General features: G+C 41.9%; 1 protein-coding gene across 1 annotated transcript; it reads left to right on the top strand.

Annotated features, from left to right (window-relative positions):
• Window positions 1-8,492: 8,492 nt before the first annotated feature.
• Window positions 8,493-12,676, top strand: SYPL1 (synaptophysin like 1). Its single transcript, XM_054274183.1, has 5 exons — window positions 8,493-8,561; window positions 9,207-9,325; window positions 10,480-10,684; window positions 11,514-11,702; window positions 12,560-12,676. The coding sequence occupies exons 1-5, from the start codon at window positions 8,493-8,495 to the stop codon at window positions 12,674-12,676; spliced, it is 699 nt and encodes a 232-aa protein (XP_054130158.1).
• The last annotated feature ends 7,057 nt before the right edge of the window (window positions 12,677-19,733 follow it).

Here is a 19,733-nt window from a genome sequence, read left to right as displayed (position 1 = left end):
AGGAAAATTCAACAGTGGCAAGGGGAGAACCTGCCCTCGGCTGCTGTCAGTCAGCAAACTGGTGAGGGACTCCAGGGCAGGAGCTGGCCATGCAGACATGCTGCCAAATAATTCCCAGGCACCTTTCAGGAGTGACAGTGGTCCAGGGATGGTTACAACCAGCACACAGAGCCACCATGGTTTGGAGGCTGGGGCTTTATGAGCAGAAAGTCACAGAACACCATGGCAGCTGGCTCAGAGCTCAGGAGGGCCCCTGGCCACATTTCAGTTGCTGCAGCTGAAACATCTTAGGACATTAAGGTTTTCTGCTGTGTTTTCTGTTACATTTTACTCTGCATTCATACTGGTACATGCAGCATTAATAAGGTCTAGAAAGTTAAGAAAACTTTTTTGAAAATTGAAAAGTCTTAAAGTAACTCTTTTACATGACTTCTAAATTCTTTCTGTGAGGCCCAGCTTTTTACAGCCCACGTACTTGAAAATCTGGACTTGTCAGGTCACATAAAGGAGATTTTTTTTCCTTTTGTTTTCCCTGTGATATTGCTTTCCTAGGATAATTTGCCAACATTGCAATATCCCTTTGCTCAGTTTTCCTGCCAGAGGTCATGCTCCTGTTGAACCCTGCAGTGTGACAGGCAGGTACCAGTAGTGGCCCAATTTATCCCTGGCTTGAAGCAGCAAGAAAAGGCCAGGATCACTGTGTGCCTGCTTGATTTGTTTCTGCTAAATGTCAGGTGCTGAGGCAGTCTTGAGGAAAGATGTTAAACATGCAGCTGCCAAATTGCAGTGCCAAAAGTGCATTTGGTTTTTCTACCTGAGCATGATCTTGGACAAATTCTTGGCTTGCACCAAAAGACAGCTCACCCTCGCATTTGAAGGACTATGAACTTTTAGACTAAGGATTTATGAACTGAGTAGTATTTGCATTTAATGACATTAAGAAAGGCTTTTTCATTAACATGGGCTGCTTGAGACTTATTGAGTTTCTGTTTCAATTTCTAGAGAATTTAGTCTAATTAGATAATAACTGAATTACCTACAAAGCAACATTTTAATTTTCTTGCATCCTCTTTTTCAGTTTTCACTTTACTTCTAATAGCTGTTTGCATTTTATTTAACCTTTATGTATTTTTGCAATTTATGATCTAAAATATATGATCTACAAAGTGTATTTTATTGCTTTCAATTTCTAAACAGACTCTGTAACAATATCTATTGTGTCTCATTTGGCAGACAAATGTTACCTGTTTGACCATCTGCATTCCTGTATAGTTATTCCGCCCAACTCCACAGACTTCCTTTCTCACCATTTAGAATAAGAAATACTTGTACTGTTAAACAGATTAATTTTTATATGTGGCCTGATGTCCATGACCTGGATTTGAGTTATAAACCTGTCATTTGCCAGGGCACATTATCCACTGATTGCATAAGCTATTGTTACCAGGATAAATTTCAAATTCATCTGAAAATCACAATTAACCAATTGAGCAGCTCTACAAATAAGGCCAGCCAACATCTCCTGTCCCTAAGTTCAGTAAGTTTGCTGCCAGACTGACTTTTGAGTTTTAGCTGCCTTGATTTGTGTTATAATGAGAAATATCTCATTTCAGATTCAAATTACAACATTAGCTCAAGTGTGTTGGCAAGTCTTTTAAAGACTCTCATATTCTAAATATGTGCATAGATGATAAAGTAGCAAGATCTGAAATAATTACTATTCATATCCTTCCATTGTTTCCTCCAAAAACAGCACTTTAGACTTAGATATTGTTTTCAAAATGATTAAGCTGACTCCTAGAATGTTTTTCCTAAAATGTTTTTGTTTTTTCAAGTCCAATAATGCTTCACAACTATTTCCATCTGGTAGTAATAGTCTTGTTTATTCTGGAACATCTTGGTTTATAGTATGCCTCTGTGTAACAAAATCTATTGAAATCATGCAAAACACCACTCTCTCTGCCAAAGTCAATAAAATTACTACTTGTTGAAGAAAACAGTAAACAACAGAACTTCATAATGATGTCATTAGCACATACTTTGTCAACACTTGGAAAATCTGGAAACTTCAAGAAAAATAAAGAAGGAAAAAAAAGTAATGCATTCAGCTCAGCTGTATAATTAATTATACATAAAGTTTTAATGAGGTTTGGTTAAAAATGCAAACAATTTTCTAGCAGCATTTGCTTAACAGCAGAATGGCAGCAGTAGTTCAGCAAGCAGGGTGGATGCTGTGTTTTACCCATCCATCAAATAAGTGGGCACATTTTAAACTTTCTGCAGTGCTGAGGGTCAGTGTGCTGCAGCAGGCCCTGAGCTGATCCTGACTGCAGTTCAGGAGCCCAGTTTGATACTTCCGGGAGCTCCAAAGGCATTTGGTCCTGCCCTGGGTTTTCTGCTGGGAGCAGAATTCTACTCTTTGTGTTCAGATGCTCCTGGGACGTTCCCTCAAAACACCTTTTGCTTTGTGCATGCACAAGATTTTTACACCTCTTTGGTAAAAAAAAAAATGCTATTTATGGGTTTATTTTTTGTCCTCATCAGTTCAAATGCATGACAGTATAACCTTGTGCAGAAAAAAGTGCAGCCATGGGTGGAGCATGTTTATTTAGCTGTCAGTGCCAAGCAAGTAAAACATAAAACACCACAAAACCCAGAGGCTGGCTGAAGCATTAGAGGCAGATATTGCCTAAAGTGGCATGGTATGGTCAAAACTTAATTTACTGGATTAGTTCTCAGAGATTACTCTCAAGAAATGAAGAGAAGGAAAAGGGGAAGGGTTTTTCTGATTTCTAGATTAATCAAAAAATAAATAGTAGCATACAGAGTTGTACGCTTTGCTGTGAGGTACAGATCATGTGCAGTACTAAACACAGTGAGACCAGTGTATATTCAGAGATGCTGCTGGTGATCCACACTGAATTTAAGAGGTCTGGCTGCAGCAGAGAATGTTTTCTACCCCCTTTCCGCCGTGTGGGAATCAGCATCCATGGCATTCTTAATGGCTTGCCTTCACCCAGGAAATGCTGTTGTCTTTCAGAGATGACAAACATAAATTGGTAATAATTTATTAAATTAATCAAGATTTATCCTGAAAATGAGCCATTTCCACCGTGTGCACTGTCTCAAGGCGCCACTAGATGGTAGAACAGGACTCTGCACAGCCCCGCAGCCGCCCCGACAAACCCTTACAAACCACAGAAATCCTTCCAAATTCCCAAACCCTTCCAAACCAGACCAACCCTTCCAAATTCCCAGACAAACCCTTCCAAAAAGCAGCCGTATCAATCCTGCCTGAAGATTCACAGCTCTACAGTACAGCTTAGAATTGTTATTGCAGCTGCATACATCATATTCTTTGTCCTTTGTAGCTAATTTATGTTTCTCTTCAGTGACAGTTTTCTGAGGAGTGCTTGGAGAGCAAGGCACACCCCAGCCCACTGCCCAGGGGAGTCCCATGGCACCCAACCAACACCTATGGAGTGATAAACTATGAAAATTAAACCACAGGATTGTAAACTGTGATCCCCGGTGTAAATCACATTGCCTGGGAGACAAGGGCAGCTGTAAGAAACTTCTGTTCAGAATCACCTTCCAGACTAGCCACTGCCTTTCTGGGGAGGGCTGTGTGCCCTCCTGCCCTTTGGAAATGGGCACAGAAATGTGGGGAGTAGGGGACACAACCACCTGCTCTTCTACAGGTATCCAGGAGAATAACAAGAATTTTTCCAGTAGTAGAAAATTTAAATTCAAGGCAAAAAGGATACCAGTAATAGCTCAGAAATAACTAAGCTGATATGAGTAAATGAAAAAAGAGGCAGTGTAAAATTGCTAGATTTTTTTTTAATGGTACAATATATTTTAAAATCTAACTTTTATTCACCACAGAACTTAAAACCTGCTTGGATATGAAAGATGACTGGCACATGGGGTGAAATATGTCTCAAGGACTTTCAGCAAAGATCAAACACATTAAACAGTGATTTCCAAAGTTTTAGAGTAAAGACAGAGCTGTGCTACAGAAGTCAGGGAAAAGGAACAATTTAACTTAATGTTGTTGTTACAGAGCCAGTTGAGAAATAAACTGAATAATAAATATACTTACAGGTCTAAAGAGTGTACAGACCTAAGAGTGTTCTATTTGCTTGTACATCAGAGTGTACAAGCAAATAGAATTATGCATGTACTTGAAAACATACAGGTAACTAACAAAATGCAGATTATTACATGACAAGGAACTATCTGCAGACAGTTATGTGGCAAGTTTTATTTACTATGGGAGAAAGAAAAGCCCTTTCTTCACCTGGTGTTTCCAGCCCTGCTGAATAGACAGTGCTGGGGACAGAGCAGTCCTGGGCAATGGTTCCTCCCCTCACAGATAAGTATTAATTTAATCACCCACTTTGCTTTATCTGCAAACACAGAGCTCAGGACTTCCCTGAATTAATCCTTGTTTGGAGTGTGTAGGGGATTGGATGGGCAAAGAACACAGCGAACCATCAAGTTCCACTTGATGGGTTTTTAACACTGCTATCACAAACAACAATATTGCAAATATTCTGAATTCCCTATAAAACAACTTTCAGTGTTTGTCTTCTGTTGGAAGATATTTTCAGAATCTCACACTTTATGTTTAATATAAATTGTATTCTTTGATTACATGCAGGATCCTTTTGATAAACCTGTCTCTTTGTATAAATCTCTGCCTTCCCTGTGTGTGGTCCCTTGAAGGCCAGCAGTAATACCTGTTAGTTATCTTCATTTTGCTAAGCCACCCAAGTTCTTTCAGTCCTAGAAAATGAGCTCTCTGTGACTCTTAATCATCCAGGTAGTTTGAATTAATCTTCCATGGCATTAGTAATGAGGCTGTTGCACAATGCTTCAGGGGAAGCCCCTCTCTCCTCACTTTGCTGCCTCTGTTGCACACACATCTGGGACAGCCAGGAATCCAGGAATCCCACTGGTTTCTCCCACAGCTTTGTCAGACACCATGAGAACAGACATATAAATGCCACAGGTTTTGTCCTTTTTTAACCCCCAAGGGATGGGACTCGGTATTTTGAGAAACAATTTTTTTTTTCACTAATAATATTGATTTTCAGTTAAAGCTAATTTAGATACCCGTTTTCTAATTAAATCAGTGATTACATGAGTTTTATATCCTTCTAGAGTCATCAAATAACAGGCCAAATACCCCACAGAACCTGAAACTACGTTACAGTGTCAAATATTATCTATCAGCCCAGTCTTTTGATCAGCTTAAGCGTTGGCTAATCAGCAAAACCTGACTCCCAAATGACCATGGAGCTTGATATTAACTGCATTGTTCTGATTTAATTCTCTGTCAAGAGGGTTCTGCATCAGTCCCCCTACCTCTTTTCCTAGGAACAGAGATAAATGGATGGGCCAGTACTGCCACAGAAGTCAGACATGTGGATCCCAGGGTTTCAGAGATGACCCTCGATCATTGTCCATATTAACTGAACTCCTTTATCAGCCCTGGCCAAACTGGGGGTGCTGGGTTTTGACAACTGATATAGAAGCTTTAGCAGATGTGACTCAGCAGTCCCCTGAGCCCTGCTGGAGTGGAAAGGATTTATTGCATGATTAGCATATTAATACTGTCCTGCTTTTTCCCTAATACAGAGTGCAATACTGGCTGTTCCTGCTTAATCTGTTTTTTATCCCTTTCTCTTTTTTTTTTTTTTCCTGTAATTTTTTATATTTTGGTCACTTTTTCTCTAAGCCAAGCTGATTTTGCAATCAAAATACCTTTTTTTTTTTTTTTAATAGTGAAGTTTTTCAGTGCTCCTTGCAAATACAGAGTCTTTTTGCCTAAACCTTTCCCTGCAGAGACTTGATCCAGAGTTGCTTTCAGGTTATGATATTAGCCATTTGGAAGAACCACCTGTATTTAAAATGTTTGGTATCACTTTGGAATAAAATACACAAGCAGAAATGTTCCAAAATACTTTTAAACTCAGGGAAAGGATAAGTTATATGGAGTGAAAAATTAAGAGCCTTTCCAATTTTGAATTAATGAGCCTTGAACATTGTATATAGTTCAGAGTATATCCATACTGGACATTTGACATCTGAGAAGGCTTGAGGAAGAAAAAGCGTAGAAATCAGGACTGAGAGCCTTTTTGGAAAATGCTTTAAATAATGAAATGGTCTTAATTAACTGACAAGTGGAAAAACAGGGTAATCAAACCAATGTCTATATATATTTTAGGGAGATGCATCGCTTATAGGGTTGAAGTAGAATATGCAGAAGAAGGAAGAGAGAAAAAATTACAGAGGCACATTGGATGAGAGGACAGAGTTACTTGGTTCATTTAGGCTGAACTAAGATTGTATATGCCACTGCTTTATGGAACAGATTTTATTTGGCATGGAGGATGTCAAGAATATGAGCAAACAGACATCTCACCTTTGTCAATCCCTGGTTTTATACTCCTGTTTTACTCCTTAAAGGCACTGACTGTGCAGGCAGAGAAGCTAACCAAGGTGGCTTGAACCCTCAGCACTGCTGGTCTGGATCATGGTGGATTTTCTGGGACTTTCATGTGCTGTTTAACAAAGCAGCAAAAGAAATGAAAGAGCCATCCTTTCCAGAGCTTTAGCTTGTACTCCCTCAGGATCTGCAGCAGCAGGCAGATGTCAGCACCTCTCTGGTCGTTGCACAGAAAAATTCTCCCTGAACTGTGTAAGCATGGCAGAGCCTGCAGCCACTCAGGCAGTGCAGCAGTGCAGCCCCAGGCCAGCTGAACACTGCCTTTGTTTCCATTCCCACAGGTAGTTCCCAGCCTGAAAACTTTTCCTGTATTCCCACCCTTGGCTGGCCTCCCATGGCTTATCCACAGCAGGAGCACGTGTTACACAGCAAACTCAGCCAAGCCCCCAGACTCCCTAACCTGAGCAGTCCTTCCTCACCTGCTGGTTCCAGCCCCACAGAGCACCTTGTGCTGGTGCTCACAGGGGCCCCAAGATGAGAATCTTGACTCCATGTTTCAGAAGGCTTGATTTATTATTTTATGATATGTATTATATTAAAACTATATTAAAACTACATTAAAAGAGTAGAAGAAAGGATTTCATGAGAAGGCTAGCAAGCAAGAAGAAGAATGGAATAATAACAAAATCCTGTGACTGACCAAATCAGTCTGAGACAGCTGGACTATGACTGGTCATTAATTAGAAACAACCACATGAGACCAATCACAGATGCACCTGTTGCATTCCACAGCAGCAGATAATCATTGTTTACACTTTGTTCCTGAGGCCTCTCAGCTTCTCAGGAGAAAAAATCCTAAGGAAAGGATTTTTCATAAAGCATGTCTGTGACAGCACCTCAGCTTGTCAGCCCCTGGACTGGAGAGCTGCAACCCCTCAGCAGCTCCATCTGAGCCAAGGGAGAGCTGATCAGAGCTGATCCTGGCAGTGCTGGGACTGAGACCCTCAGCACACCATCACCACCACAGCTGAGCACGCCTCTGCTGCCCTGTGGAGGCTGCAGGCCCCCTTTGGCACAAGCTGCTGCAGCCTCTAACTACACCCAGGAGCTGGACCCAAAGCCAGCTCTTCCCTTGGCATCTCCTCAGCCCCTTCTGCAAGGCTGCCTGGCAGCAATAATGGCACTCAGCTGGGAGCCAGGGCCTTTGGCCAGGATCTGCTTCAGATCTTGCTATAAACTGCCAGATCAGCTGGATCCTGCTAGAAGCAGCCTCAGCCTCCTCTAGCCACCCCTTCCCAAGAGCAGCACCTGACATTCTGGTCCTCCTCAAAGGCCCCCAACAATCCCAGAAGAAATTCCTGCAGGATCTTGAATCAGAGCCAGGAAACTGGCAGTGAGTGCTGTGCCCATGGCCACCTCGGCTATCCATGGTCACTGGCCAGGGAAGAGGGCAGCCCCTCTGACAGCCCTCAAACCTTCTTCACCAGGAGCTTTAGCTCTTCACTTTTACTGATGGTTAACATATCAGCAACAAAGTGCAGTCACAGAAAACAAACAGAATTAAAGCGTAAATAGTGAAAGGCAGTAAATGAGATCTTGGCAAGCACATAGACAAACTAAAATAGCCAAAGGCAGTCAATGAGATTTTGGCAAGCACATAGACTGTCAGGTGCCTGAGCTTCATTTGCCATCAAACCATCAAGCTCAAGGTACAGCACATGTAACTGTCCAAAGTGTGCTGGGTGGGAGAGAGGAAGAGGAAGGAGCTGAGGAAGCCTCAGCCTCATTGCACAAAATGACCAGTGCTGTCCCCCTGGTGACAGCCCCTGCACCATTTCCCCAGCTGAGGAGCCCCAGCTGGGCACCTGGGGGTGGGTCCGTGGGGCTGAAGAGCCCCAGCTGGGTACCTGGGGGTGGGTCCATGCCCACCTCCAGGTGAGGGGTGTGGCAAGGGCTGCCCTTATAGGGACGTGCCAGGGATGCTGCAGCAGTTGGCTGGTGTTGGTTCCTGCTGGCTGCCTTGGTCTCTCCCAGGATGGTGGGCTTGAGGATAGACATCAGCATGCTCCTGGAGCCTCTGGGCTTTGTTAAAGTCCTTGAATGGGTGAGTAGAGCTTGGGGGGCTGTTTCCTCTGCTGTCCCTGGTGTGGGTACCCCTGGGGAGGTGTGAGCCCCTGGGCTGACAGAGCCTGCCCCAGGTTGCTGCTGCTGGGTGTCCATCACTGGGCTGCTCCTCAGCCATGCCCTTGAACTGCAGATACACAAACTTGATGTGGTAATTATGTGATTGTTGATTTAAGGTCTGGATTGTGAGAAAAGAGTGTGGTAAAAAGTGACAAAAGCTATTTAGAGAGTCAAGTTGATATGTGATACTCTGAGCATGTACTTTCTGTTTGAATTCATAGTTGTGGATATGCAAGACTTGTAAAAATATTTCCTGTATCACCTGCAAGAAATACTATGCTGGCTGTTAGCATACAAAAAAAACCAAATACAACCCCCAAAAAATGTTCTGTGCAACTGAAAATAAATTATACAGAAGGCACTTTTAAATGGGCTTTGGTTAGCAGCGTTGCTTATGCTTTTGGATTTTAGAAACTTGACATTTTCTTCCTGACATCACTTCATACTTCAGCTTTGCTAACTTTGTTGCTATTTCTTGTCTCTAGCTATTTCAGCTGAATGTTGAGTTTGCTTCCTTTGAGCCCTAGTGGTGTGCACTAATGTGTCTATGTATCAATTCCTACAGGTTCTTGCCATCTTTGTTTTTGCCACATGTGGAGGCTTTCGTGGTGAAACTGCTCTTCTAGTTTCCTGTGAGGGTGTGGTAAACAAAACAGTTACAGCTGCTTTTTCTTATCCATTCAGGTGAGCATTAGCTCTTCAGTTATTACTTGATAATTGCTTTTTATTCCCCTTTTCCCTATCTGCCTCCTTGTGAACGTGTTCTTACTGTAAAGTGAAGATGTGAAACTTCTGGCTTGCTCTGTAGCAGCAATAAAATATTTAGTTGAAGTCATTCAAAGCACTGTATTTGTTAGTACCTTATAGAAAGAAGTAGTTAGAAATGGCAGTAGGCTGTTATGCTCTGTATTATTCTATCCTAAGCTCCAGTCTAGCAGTGCATGAATGCTACAGAAGGTAATTAGTAAGACAAAAACCACAATCCATTTTAACAGCCTAATTCTTCATCAATTTGTAGCTGCTTTGGAGGTCCAGATAAGATTATTTTGAATGTGCCATTATCCTATTTTTGTTCAGAGGCTGAATGGAGAACTCTTTTCAGTTTATTCCAGCATTATCTTGGTGAGGCTGTTGGGCACAAAAAACCTAAATACTTCAGTGCAGTGCTCTTGTAGAGACAAGCTCCTTTCCTGGAGCAGGAGGAAGAAGGATTCCTCTCAGTTCTTGCAGCTGCACAACTACAGGGAGTGCAGGGTTGGTGTTCCATATGCGTTCAATAAATGTAATAACATAAATAAATATAGAAATTGATTCAATGGACAGCCAGTAACAGTACAGAATTTGGTCACAAAACCCAGCATTGTAACCCAGCTTTTGGAGGGGAGAGAGGATCTGAAATAATTCTGTGCTGGTCACAGGGTGATCAATGGTAGTCACACAGATTTTTTTTATTCAGCTTCAGTGCTTGTGAGTTTTGTAGCTATAATGTCTCTGAAGTCCACCTTGTTTAACTGCCAAGTAATGTTGCTGAGTCTGCTTCCAAATCAGGAAATTTTGTTCAACTGCTCTAAAAATGCAATTAGGATTCTTCTCCTGAAGGTACTGTTGTATATCTTCGTGCAGGACTGGATACACTCTTCAGAGAGCTTGACAAATATTTGTGTTTCATAACTGATTATTTATATATCTGTAGTGTATCTTTCAGAGTAAACTCATACAATCAGAATGCTGAAGCTCTGTTGCTGAAGCATGGAGTATAATTAATGAAGTGTAAACAGTGAAGAAAATGAAGCTCCCACTGTGTAGCAGACTCTGAGTACATGGCTATAATTTCACAGGTTGAATACTGCTGTATTTAGTGCACCAGACCCAAAAGGCTGTGGTGGCACCTGGACTGATGTCTGCCTCGTGGGTGACTTCTCCTCTTCTGCACAGTTCTTTGTTGCACTGGCAGCATTGGTGTTCGTCTACTGTGTTACTGCCCTTGTGGTTTATATTGGATATAACCACGTGTATCAGCACAATAACAAGTTTCCAATAACTGTAAGTAATACTGAGGTGTTTTAATGGCTTGACTTTGAAGCTGCAAAGGGATGAGAACTGTTGCTAATGCAAGAATAATTGGTGAATATCCAGTAGTTACATAAGTTAAATGGAGTGTGAACACAAGTTTCTCAGAGTGGTCCCTACAGCACTTTAGCAGAAAAGGGGACCCAAAGCCCTTGGCCATCCATGGCATCGCATCTTATGCAGTTATTGAAGCAGTGGAATGAGCTTTCACTTTTCCAGGTGAACAGTATCTTCACCATGACTTTTCTTTTGTATCATGCAATTGAATATATTGTTCTGTAGCTGAGACCTCCTCTGTTAATCTGAAATTTTTCTCTGTATAGAGGACCTGCTGCAATTGGCAGAGGAAAATAGTTACATTGTGAATTTTAGTCACCTTCAGTATTGAAGCTCTGAATGAGAAATTTCATAACATGCTTGAAAATGGACTTAATGACTTTTCTAACCAAACTTTAGCCTATCAGCCACCCAGATTTAAATCCTCTGCCTCTATCCTATCACCCTCACTTTACTTAACTTTGGTTTAAATTCTCATAAAATAGGTGCTAGGCATCTGATTTTAGAAACAGATTTCTTAGGTTAAGATTGTCTTTTGCATCTGTCAAGCACAAATACATAGTTTTGTAGCAGATTATCAACACTGAGTTGTAACTATAACATTGTTAATGACTAAAATTTGCTTGTGATTGTTATCACTGATGCAGTTATCTTGGTGATATAACTGATACTGTCCCTGCCTTGCTCTCATGTGTATTCCTGATTTTTTTTTTTTAACCTGTTAATGAGTATTTCTCTTGTGTAGGACTTGGCAGTCAGTGTCTTGATAGCCTTTCTGTGGCTGGTCAGTACTTTTGTTTGGGCAAAGGCGCTTGCTGACATCAAGGTGTCCACAGGAGCCAGCATTGTTCCAGGAATTGAGTCTTGCAAAGCACCAGGAACAACTTGCCATTTTCTTTCTGTGACCCGCATGGGAATCCTGAATGTGTCCGTGGTATGTATGCCTTCCACCATATGGGTACAATAAATGGCACCTAAGAGCCCTGTTCTACTGATTGCATGTGTTGCTCTGTGTTAAGATTTCTTTATGGGTTATTTGTCATTCAGGTCCATTATTTCTGTGGTAAAACACTGGGCAAATAATTTCTTGGAGGGAACAAGTTTTTTTCTGAAGGAAATTAAGAGAAACATCTTGCAGGATCTGCCTCTAGAGCTGTTACATGCAGCATTTCTAGACACATTTGAGTGTCTATTTATGCTTTTAGCCCAGAGCAACTTAAAATATCTTACTGAGCCACCCAAGTGGTTTGATGACTGATATAAGTAAAGAGGAAATGCTGTGCTGTTGCTGAACCTAGCTTTTTATTCAACTGTGAGCATTTTTATGCATCAGATTGAGGTTTCTTGAAACATAATGGTATGAAGCTCATGTTCATACAAAGAACACTTCATATCAGAGTGAATTAGGCTTATTGTGTGATCTTTCTTGTGAATCCTACCTTTCAAAACTCAGGCTGTTATTCATTGGCCTAATAATAATCAGTCATTTGGTATGAGAGTGCATGTGTGGGGGTGCTTAGTGAAAAGAATTTGTCTAATTCTGTGCAAAGTATGGAGTAAGTTTGACTATCTGGCCTACAAAGAGCTCTGTTAAAAAGCTACAATAGCTTCTCTTACTCTGAGGAGTTTGGAAATGTCTTGTCCAAATGAAAGGGATGCCAAAGATAGTGCTTGTTACTGGTTTGCCTTGAAGAGACTTTCTGGCTTGTTTTAAAAAAAGGAAAATAAAACCCAATAAAACACAACAGACTTCATAATATAATATTTCCCCCCTTTTTTCTTTCTCTACAGGTGTTTGGCTTGCTTAATATGATTTTATGGGCAGGAAATATTTGGCTTATATACAAGGACACCAACTTGCACAGCCAATGGAACAGAATTTCTGAAAGTCCAACCGAAAGGGTATAAAAACAAGTTGATATTTTGAAGTGCTTCCACTTTCCATGCTCTTGGTAGTGTGATGTGAGCCATTAGGATTCATTTCAGCAATGACTGGTAATTCATACAAACTTCTGTTTTGTACTATGGTTTGATGGAAGGTCTTGGGTACTCCAACTGAAGTGTTTAATTATCATGAAATATATTGTGTCTTTCAAGGCTGTGCAGCATTGTATTGCAGTTTTTGAAGAGCAAAATGAAGAGGTTATCTGGATGCTGGCTCTTTCTGGTTCTTAAATAAGCCTTATAGGAGGCATGGCTGAGAAGCAACTTTATCTGGGTTATTACTGCATCATGTTTAATTCTGCCAAGTCTTCTCTGAAAAATGGAAAGTAAATTCACCCAGGGCAGGTGAAAATGCAGTTTACTTTCTTCCTGCCACGAATATCTTGCAAAAGTCACCTGAGTAGAATTCATAGCTCTGTCAAAGTTGCAGCCAAGATGTGTGGGTTCCCAGATGGTCCTTTCAGATCATTGTATCAGATCTGCTGCTAAGCCTGTCAGTAAGGACATTACTTCTATGTTTAATATGTTGTTACTGTTTAATGGCCTGGGGACAATCTCTGAACAAGGCAATTTGTTGAATGAGTTCATAGCTTCTAGTCTCACTAATATGAGAGTTTGTATATGGGTGCAATAGATGATGGAGGTGGGGGTGCAAGGAAAAATAAAGTATGGCCCAAAACACTCACAAATACTGTACAAATCAAAGTTGATATAGTCTGCTACTGCTTAGGCTTCTCTCTGTTACTTTTGAGGTGCATGAACATAGTTTGTGCATGAAAGGATATAAGGGGAGATGTCTGAATATGACAAATTCTTCATTGATGTTCAGCTCATTCATTAGGAATGGTATTTGGGTCTTCTCATGTGGACTTCTTTATTAAGGTGTCTGACTTCCTGTGAATTGCCCAAAAAGAATGCTTCAATAAACTTAATACAAAGGCTGTTCAGTTCTTTTTGGTTTGCTTAAACTGTTTGTGATGAAAATGGAGTTAATAGTGTGTGTATGTAATGCGAATTGTAATTGTTTGGTGTGCCAGAGCTATTGACCTTCTAATAGTAAACTGTAGTGTCAAAGAGTGCAATAAAGTCAGTGTGAGTGCTGCTGAAGGAATGTGCCTTGGGGAATCCTTGCTGCTGCAGCAGTGCATGCAGATGCATTCATTGGCTTTGCAGCCTCTGGGGCAGGGCTTTAGCTGTGGCTGGAGGAGTTACCTGTGCTGCAGGAGGGGCTCTTACACTGGGGCCCTGTGGGCTTTTTGGTAAAGAGGGCTATGTATCACTCCTGCAGGCTTCTGCTGCTCTGCACTTCTTTCTGTCTGTTCAGAGCAGAGACTTTTGTAACTTATAGTTATCCAGATTTTCATTTGAATTGCTCTTTGGAAGAGGTAATACAGGCAATTTTCACTTGTTTGCATCACTGTGCAGGTTTATTTATTTAAAAATACATATTTCATCCTAAAATCTGAAACTCTTGTTTTCATATTGTCTAAGAAAAAAGATAGTAATTATACATTAAACTTTTCAATCTTTGGGGCTTAAAGTTATAGATGATATGGCTAAAGATTTTATTGACCTTTAATATTTTCAACAGAACTATGTTACTGTCTATTTCTTACGTGCTTATCTATTTTGTCACGCATAGACCTGTTAGTCAATGGTGTGGCCTAGTTGTAAAATGATAACAGTGAGTATTTTTGCACACATCAGAGCTGTAATGGATTAGATCAGTATATGCCTTAATGATGGCTGAGTTCTAGTCAACAAGTGAAACAGAGATGGAAAGCTTAGCACACTGATTTGTTTAAAAAAAACCTTAAATTTCATACTCACTCAAAAAGACATCCTTTGTTTCCTTAAGGCTGAAATTTACCTTTATGCTTTTTGTAGAAGAAACAAGTGTGTCCCATCCCCAGAGTGCTGTCCTTCAAAAAATGAAGTGATGGAAGAGGCAGGGCTATAGCTGGTAAAATAGAGATTCAGAAATAAGAGATTGTTTTGTACAAATTCAGGCTGCATGTGTGTCTGCTCCATAGAGCTAAATGCAGAGCCAGGCTGCTGTTAACAGGCCAAGGTAAGTGTGATATGTAGACTACAGCAAGCAAGATTTTAAGAAAGGAAAGGTAACCCCATGTACAGTTTTGGCTTGTTAGGATAAAGCTGGTTCCCCTCTGTGAGGGGAGGGACTGACAGAATCCTGCAGGCTTTGATGGCTGCTCAGTCCTGCAGCTGGGCATGGGAAGTGTCCTGCAGCAGGGGAAAGCAGCTGCTCTCATTTACCCTGGACCCCCACAAAGGGCTGAGCAGTCCCTGCCTTTGAATTAACATCATGTTTGTGCTGACAGCCCCAAAACACTCAGTGTCTTATTTACTCATGGCACGGGAGGGGATGGCTGTCTGATTTCCCAGCTTTATCTTGAGTGCACAAGAGTCGCCACTGCTATCAGGGGATGCAGTGTGCTTGATCCCTCTGTACTGAGACAACAAAGGGCCTGGATCTCTGCCAGCTCTCTACAGGTTTGTAATCCTCAGCTGGCAGCAATTTTACTTGCAGCCATCAGTGGAGCAAACTCATAAAAATCCTCTCATACTGCAGGAATTATCCTGGTAGCAGCCCTAGCAAATCAAGTGCTGTATGAGCCCTGGTGTGATGCTGGAGAGGGGATTTTGATCAGAAACCCACAGTGGGGAGGAAGGCTGTAAGGTGATGGTGGAGGAAAACAAAGCTGAGGGGTCAGCATGGGGTAACAACAGAGAACTCCTTAGTGAAAAATAGAATCCATTATCATTAGCAGGTGCTTAAGGAAGCAAATACATTGATTTAGGCTGCTGTGACCAGTGATCTGGGGCTTAGGCCTCTGTGACAATGCTGTATAGTGTATATTCTGCATGTGCTGACTCCTGGGAGCATCCCTGCTGTGGGAGCTGGCATGGTGACAGTGCTGGCTGAGAGCTTTGCCACCAGCCTGCAGGAGAAGCAGTAGGAAATTCAATCCAAGAGAGGCCTGGCAATGCCAAATCCCCAAGAGCCAGTGCCAATAGTGCAGAATGGAGTCACTCTGGGTTCTGTACCACTTTGGCCCTGTCACCTCAGCAGTAAACCCATCTGCAGCACAGGGCTGGGGCTGGGGCACTGGAACACAGGCTTACAGGCCAGCACCACTGCTAGAATGGATTGTACTGGAGCCAAACAGTGAATGGGTGGTGAGTTCCTCAAGGCTCTGGCTCTGCTGCACACTTGGCTAGCAGTGGAAGGTGTGGGTGTGGAGCTGCCACTGAAGGTGAGAAAGGAGACAGATGCCACCTTGATGTGAAGGGCTGTGAGACTGTGGGTTCATCACCTCCTCATGCACACAGGGTACCTGCAGCCTGTTTATTCTCCCCCATTGCCCAGAACTGAGCAGCACATAAAGCTGGGGCCATGCCGTGCTGGTTTGGCTGCCTGCCCTACTGCAAACTCCTGGGGAGCTGTAGGGAACCTCACTCCTGGAAACTGCCTGAAGACAGTCCCTCATGCTTCCAAAAAGGCCCCACTCCTGAGCAAGTCATGACAGCACATCAAATATTCTGGATCATCATGGATCATCTACTTCTATTCTTGTGGGAGGACTTAGTGTGTGTTCATTCCTAACAGATTTGCTGTATTGCCTAAAGCAAAACTGTTGTCACAGAGACCAGAGTCAGAAGCAAGAATTCGCTGCTTAATCACCTTGAAATACTAAGCTGAATAATTAGTTAAAAGAGTGGTACGGGATTGGAGTGCATCCCCATCCATTAAATATTAGGGAATGAGGGCACTTTCTTCAAGTTTAAGATCTAGTCTCTGTATATTAGTTGCATTTTAGAGACTGACTCAAATGTGCAATTCCTTTCTGTCATGTCAAGTGAATCCAGGTGTACCCTTCTAAACACTTCTTTCCTACACACACTATCTATTTAGAGCAGGAAGAAGAAATTAAAATTTTAGCCTTGTGTTTTTACAAATTTTCCTTTTTATTTTTATTTGTAACCTCCAAAATTTTGCCTGCACAAAAGCACTCTTCCTGCCTGGATCTTTCATTCTTCATTCTGAGTTAGGGGAAGGCAGCAAGATAAAGCTGTGTTGTGCCATCCTTAAAATTTGTGGCCACGTGGATACAGTCAGAGGTTTGCCCGTTTTTTCAGGACAAACACCCTAGGGGCTAGGGAAATATGCACCAACCCTGACCGTGGTTTTTTTTCAGTCTTTCTTTGAGGAAATCTTATTCTCAGTTGTCCGTGTTTTCAGTTAATGTTTCACTGTGGGTTCTGCTTGGCTGATACAGGAATGCTTCCTCAGGCTCTTTTTTTTTTTTTTTCCCTTACCTCCTGGACAAAACCCATAATACTCAGTAGAACATCCTTCTTATTCTTCTATAAGAGTGTTTTTCTATCTAGCTCTCTAAGTAGGTTCCCTCTCATTCTGCTACATCAGTGATTGTTGCAAACAGTGGGGGTGTGTTTGGACAACTGGCTCTCATAATCCATCAGGCCCATGGAATCTGATTGATTGCTGCTGCTGCCAGGAGATTGTACCTGCTGCTTGCAGGTACCTGTGCCCTATCAGCAAAGTGGTTTGTGCTTGCCATTACATCCTGTCAGCAATTGAGCAACTCCTCATTTATTCATAAATCTTGCTCAGTCTTTTCTTGGCTTGTGACTTCATGTTACTGCTGCCAGCTGTGTTTCCTCCTTAATTGTCTGTGCAGCCCTTTGACTTAATGCAGTCATGGAGGAGGCTCTATGCTGATATTTAACTCACAATCTGAGCAAAAACTGGTATTAGCATGAGCTTTAATCAATTCACCTGTTTGGTTTCAATTTAACTTGAAGTTTGAAGTAGCCTACACTTAGAGCCAGAGTTGTTGCTTTCTGTGGCCTAAGATCAGCAGCTGAATCCCCTGGGTTATTTCTTGTCATGTAAAGCAGTTGTCGTTTCACATGCTGCACCTGCCCTGCCTTGGGATGGTATTCTATCTGTTGTTATACATGTTGATCTTCCTAGCTCCTTTTTATTTTCTCATTTATATTTGACATCCCCTAAATCATCTTCCTCTGGTGACTTCAAATCCAATTCTCCACTACTTTCTGCAGATACAGCAGCTATTTTTAATTTTTGTATCCCAATCTGCTTTTGCAAGCATCTAATTTTGGCTTCACATTTAATATGATCAGGTTCCCTTGGAGGTCTCCTTTGCTCTGGGGTGAAAGGCTGCACTGTTCATGCTAATCCTTCTGCTGGATTCTCCTGCTTTATGTTTCTGTGGCTTTTCTTTCCCTTTTTCTGAATTGAAAATACTATATTTCACTATAACCTTTATGAGCCACTAGACTCTACTCCTTTTCAAGCTTTAAAAAGTATTTTCTTTTTAAACAGCTTTCAGATCAGAGAAATTATTTTCTGCTTTTACAGTGGCTCTAGAAGGACAAAATGTTTTAGCTGCTCCCCCAACAGCCATATTAATACAGGAATTGTATCCTCAGGTTTCATTTCATAATCACTCTAAAATGGCTAGAGAACACTTATTTCTATATTGTGCCTGATCTATGAACTGGAATGGCACATCTCTTCTTCCACAGAGAGGTGGCTGCAGCATGGGAGATCTCAGGAGTGGTTTTTTGTAGATTCTCTTATATTGCTCAGATTTTCAGTTGGCATTTGGGTGGCATTAGTGGCTTCTTGAGGTCTCTGCCTGCAGTGACATAAAGATTGCTGTCCAGCAAAGAAATAAAAGACTGGGCAAACTGTAAAGGACAGATGTTGGCGATCTAATAAAAAAATCCTTTTCTGGTACCTAGCCTAGTCTGAACAGAGCAAAAGGAGGTTATGATGCCTTGAGACTGAATTTGACCTACTCTTACACAAGGAGTTTTGCACTGGGAGTTTTCCCTCTCTTCAGAAGGGCCACTGTTGGCTCTGGGCCCTTTACTGACATGATGTGCTTCTACTGTCCTGGCACAGTTCCTGTTTACACCATGGAAACAGCCTCAAATTCAACCGGACGTTTCACTGTGAGCTGACCAGCAAAGATCCCTGATCAGCAGCAGAAGAGGAGAGGACCCAATATTCTCATAATGAGTGCAAAGGAGAAAAATGGGGATAGAGTCCTTGAAGCTGCAGCAGCCCAGAGCTGAATTTGGGGTTTTCAGAGGTTCCCAGGAATGACTGTGGATGCGAGGCATCTTTATGATAGTGTGCAGGCAATGATCCCAGGCACAACAGCAGGAGTACTCCTGGAGAGGGCTCATACAGAAATTGGCATGATACTGGGAAGGTCTCTTCCTAGCAGATTATGAGTGCAGGTAGATCAAGCAGTCATGGTTAGAGAATAAAATAGTATGTGCTAGTAGAGGAGACAAGGATGATTATTTTTAGCTTTAGTTTCCACAGAGACTGTGCATCAAAAGTAATGAGAAAGGACTGGCAGGCACAGGAGGCTTTTTGCATTCAGCTCCTTGAAGAGCATCTCGAGAATGAAGACAGACCAAGAAATGAATTTGAGAAATGCTTTGCTAAAGTAAAAAGCCAAAGGGCCTGTATTTCCTTTTTGTCCTGAGGCCCTGAAAGCTCTTAATTAAGGAAGTAATTTATTTTGAACTTTACTGACTGTCTGGTTTATTATGTGGCAAATGTGGGCCCTTCAGAGCTTTCAACATTTTCTTGCTGGAAGTAGAGCGGGGCAGCTGCAAACTTGAAAGATCTCTGTTTTCTTCTTCAAGAAACCATGAACTTATTTTTCCCTGAGCTGGGCAGTTACTTGTATGGATTTACAGCAAGTGCAATAAGCCTCCAGGCTGGAGAGAAGGAGTTTTACTGGCCATGCATATGTGCTGGTGCCCCAATATGGACAGAAAGGATCGGTCCCTTCTGGATTAATCTCTTGAGCTACCATTCAGTTGCAACCACCTGTCATGACCTACAGCTAACAGAGCTGAAAGGACAGTGATTCTTTCATGCAAGAAGAGCCAGCAGAGTGATTGCAGCCAAGTTCTGGCTGGAGGCACC

The sequence above is a fragment of the Melozone crissalis genome, unplaced genomic scaffold (assembly GCF_028551555.1).
Source record: "Melozone crissalis strain CALT ecotype California unplaced genomic scaffold, PUWL_Pcris_2 ptg000004l_1, whole genome shotgun sequence".
In the NCBI taxonomy this organism is placed as follows: domain Eukaryota; kingdom Metazoa; phylum Chordata; class Aves; order Passeriformes; family Passerellidae; genus Melozone; species Melozone crissalis.
This window is presented reverse-complemented; position numbering and strand designations above follow the sequence as displayed.

Coding starts and splice junctions, on each gene's coding strand:
- SYPL1 (XM_054274183.1), top strand. CDS start 8,493: ATGGTGGGCTTGAGGATAGACATCAGCATGCTCCTGGAGCCTCTGGGC. Junction 8,562..9,206: donor TTGTTAAAGTCCTTGAATGG/GTGAGTAGAGCT, acceptor CAATTCCTACAG/GTTCTTGCCATCTTTGTTTT. Junction 9,326..10,479: donor GCTTTTTCTTATCCATTCAG/GTGAGCATTAGC, acceptor ATAATTTCACAG/GTTGAATACTGCTGTATTTA.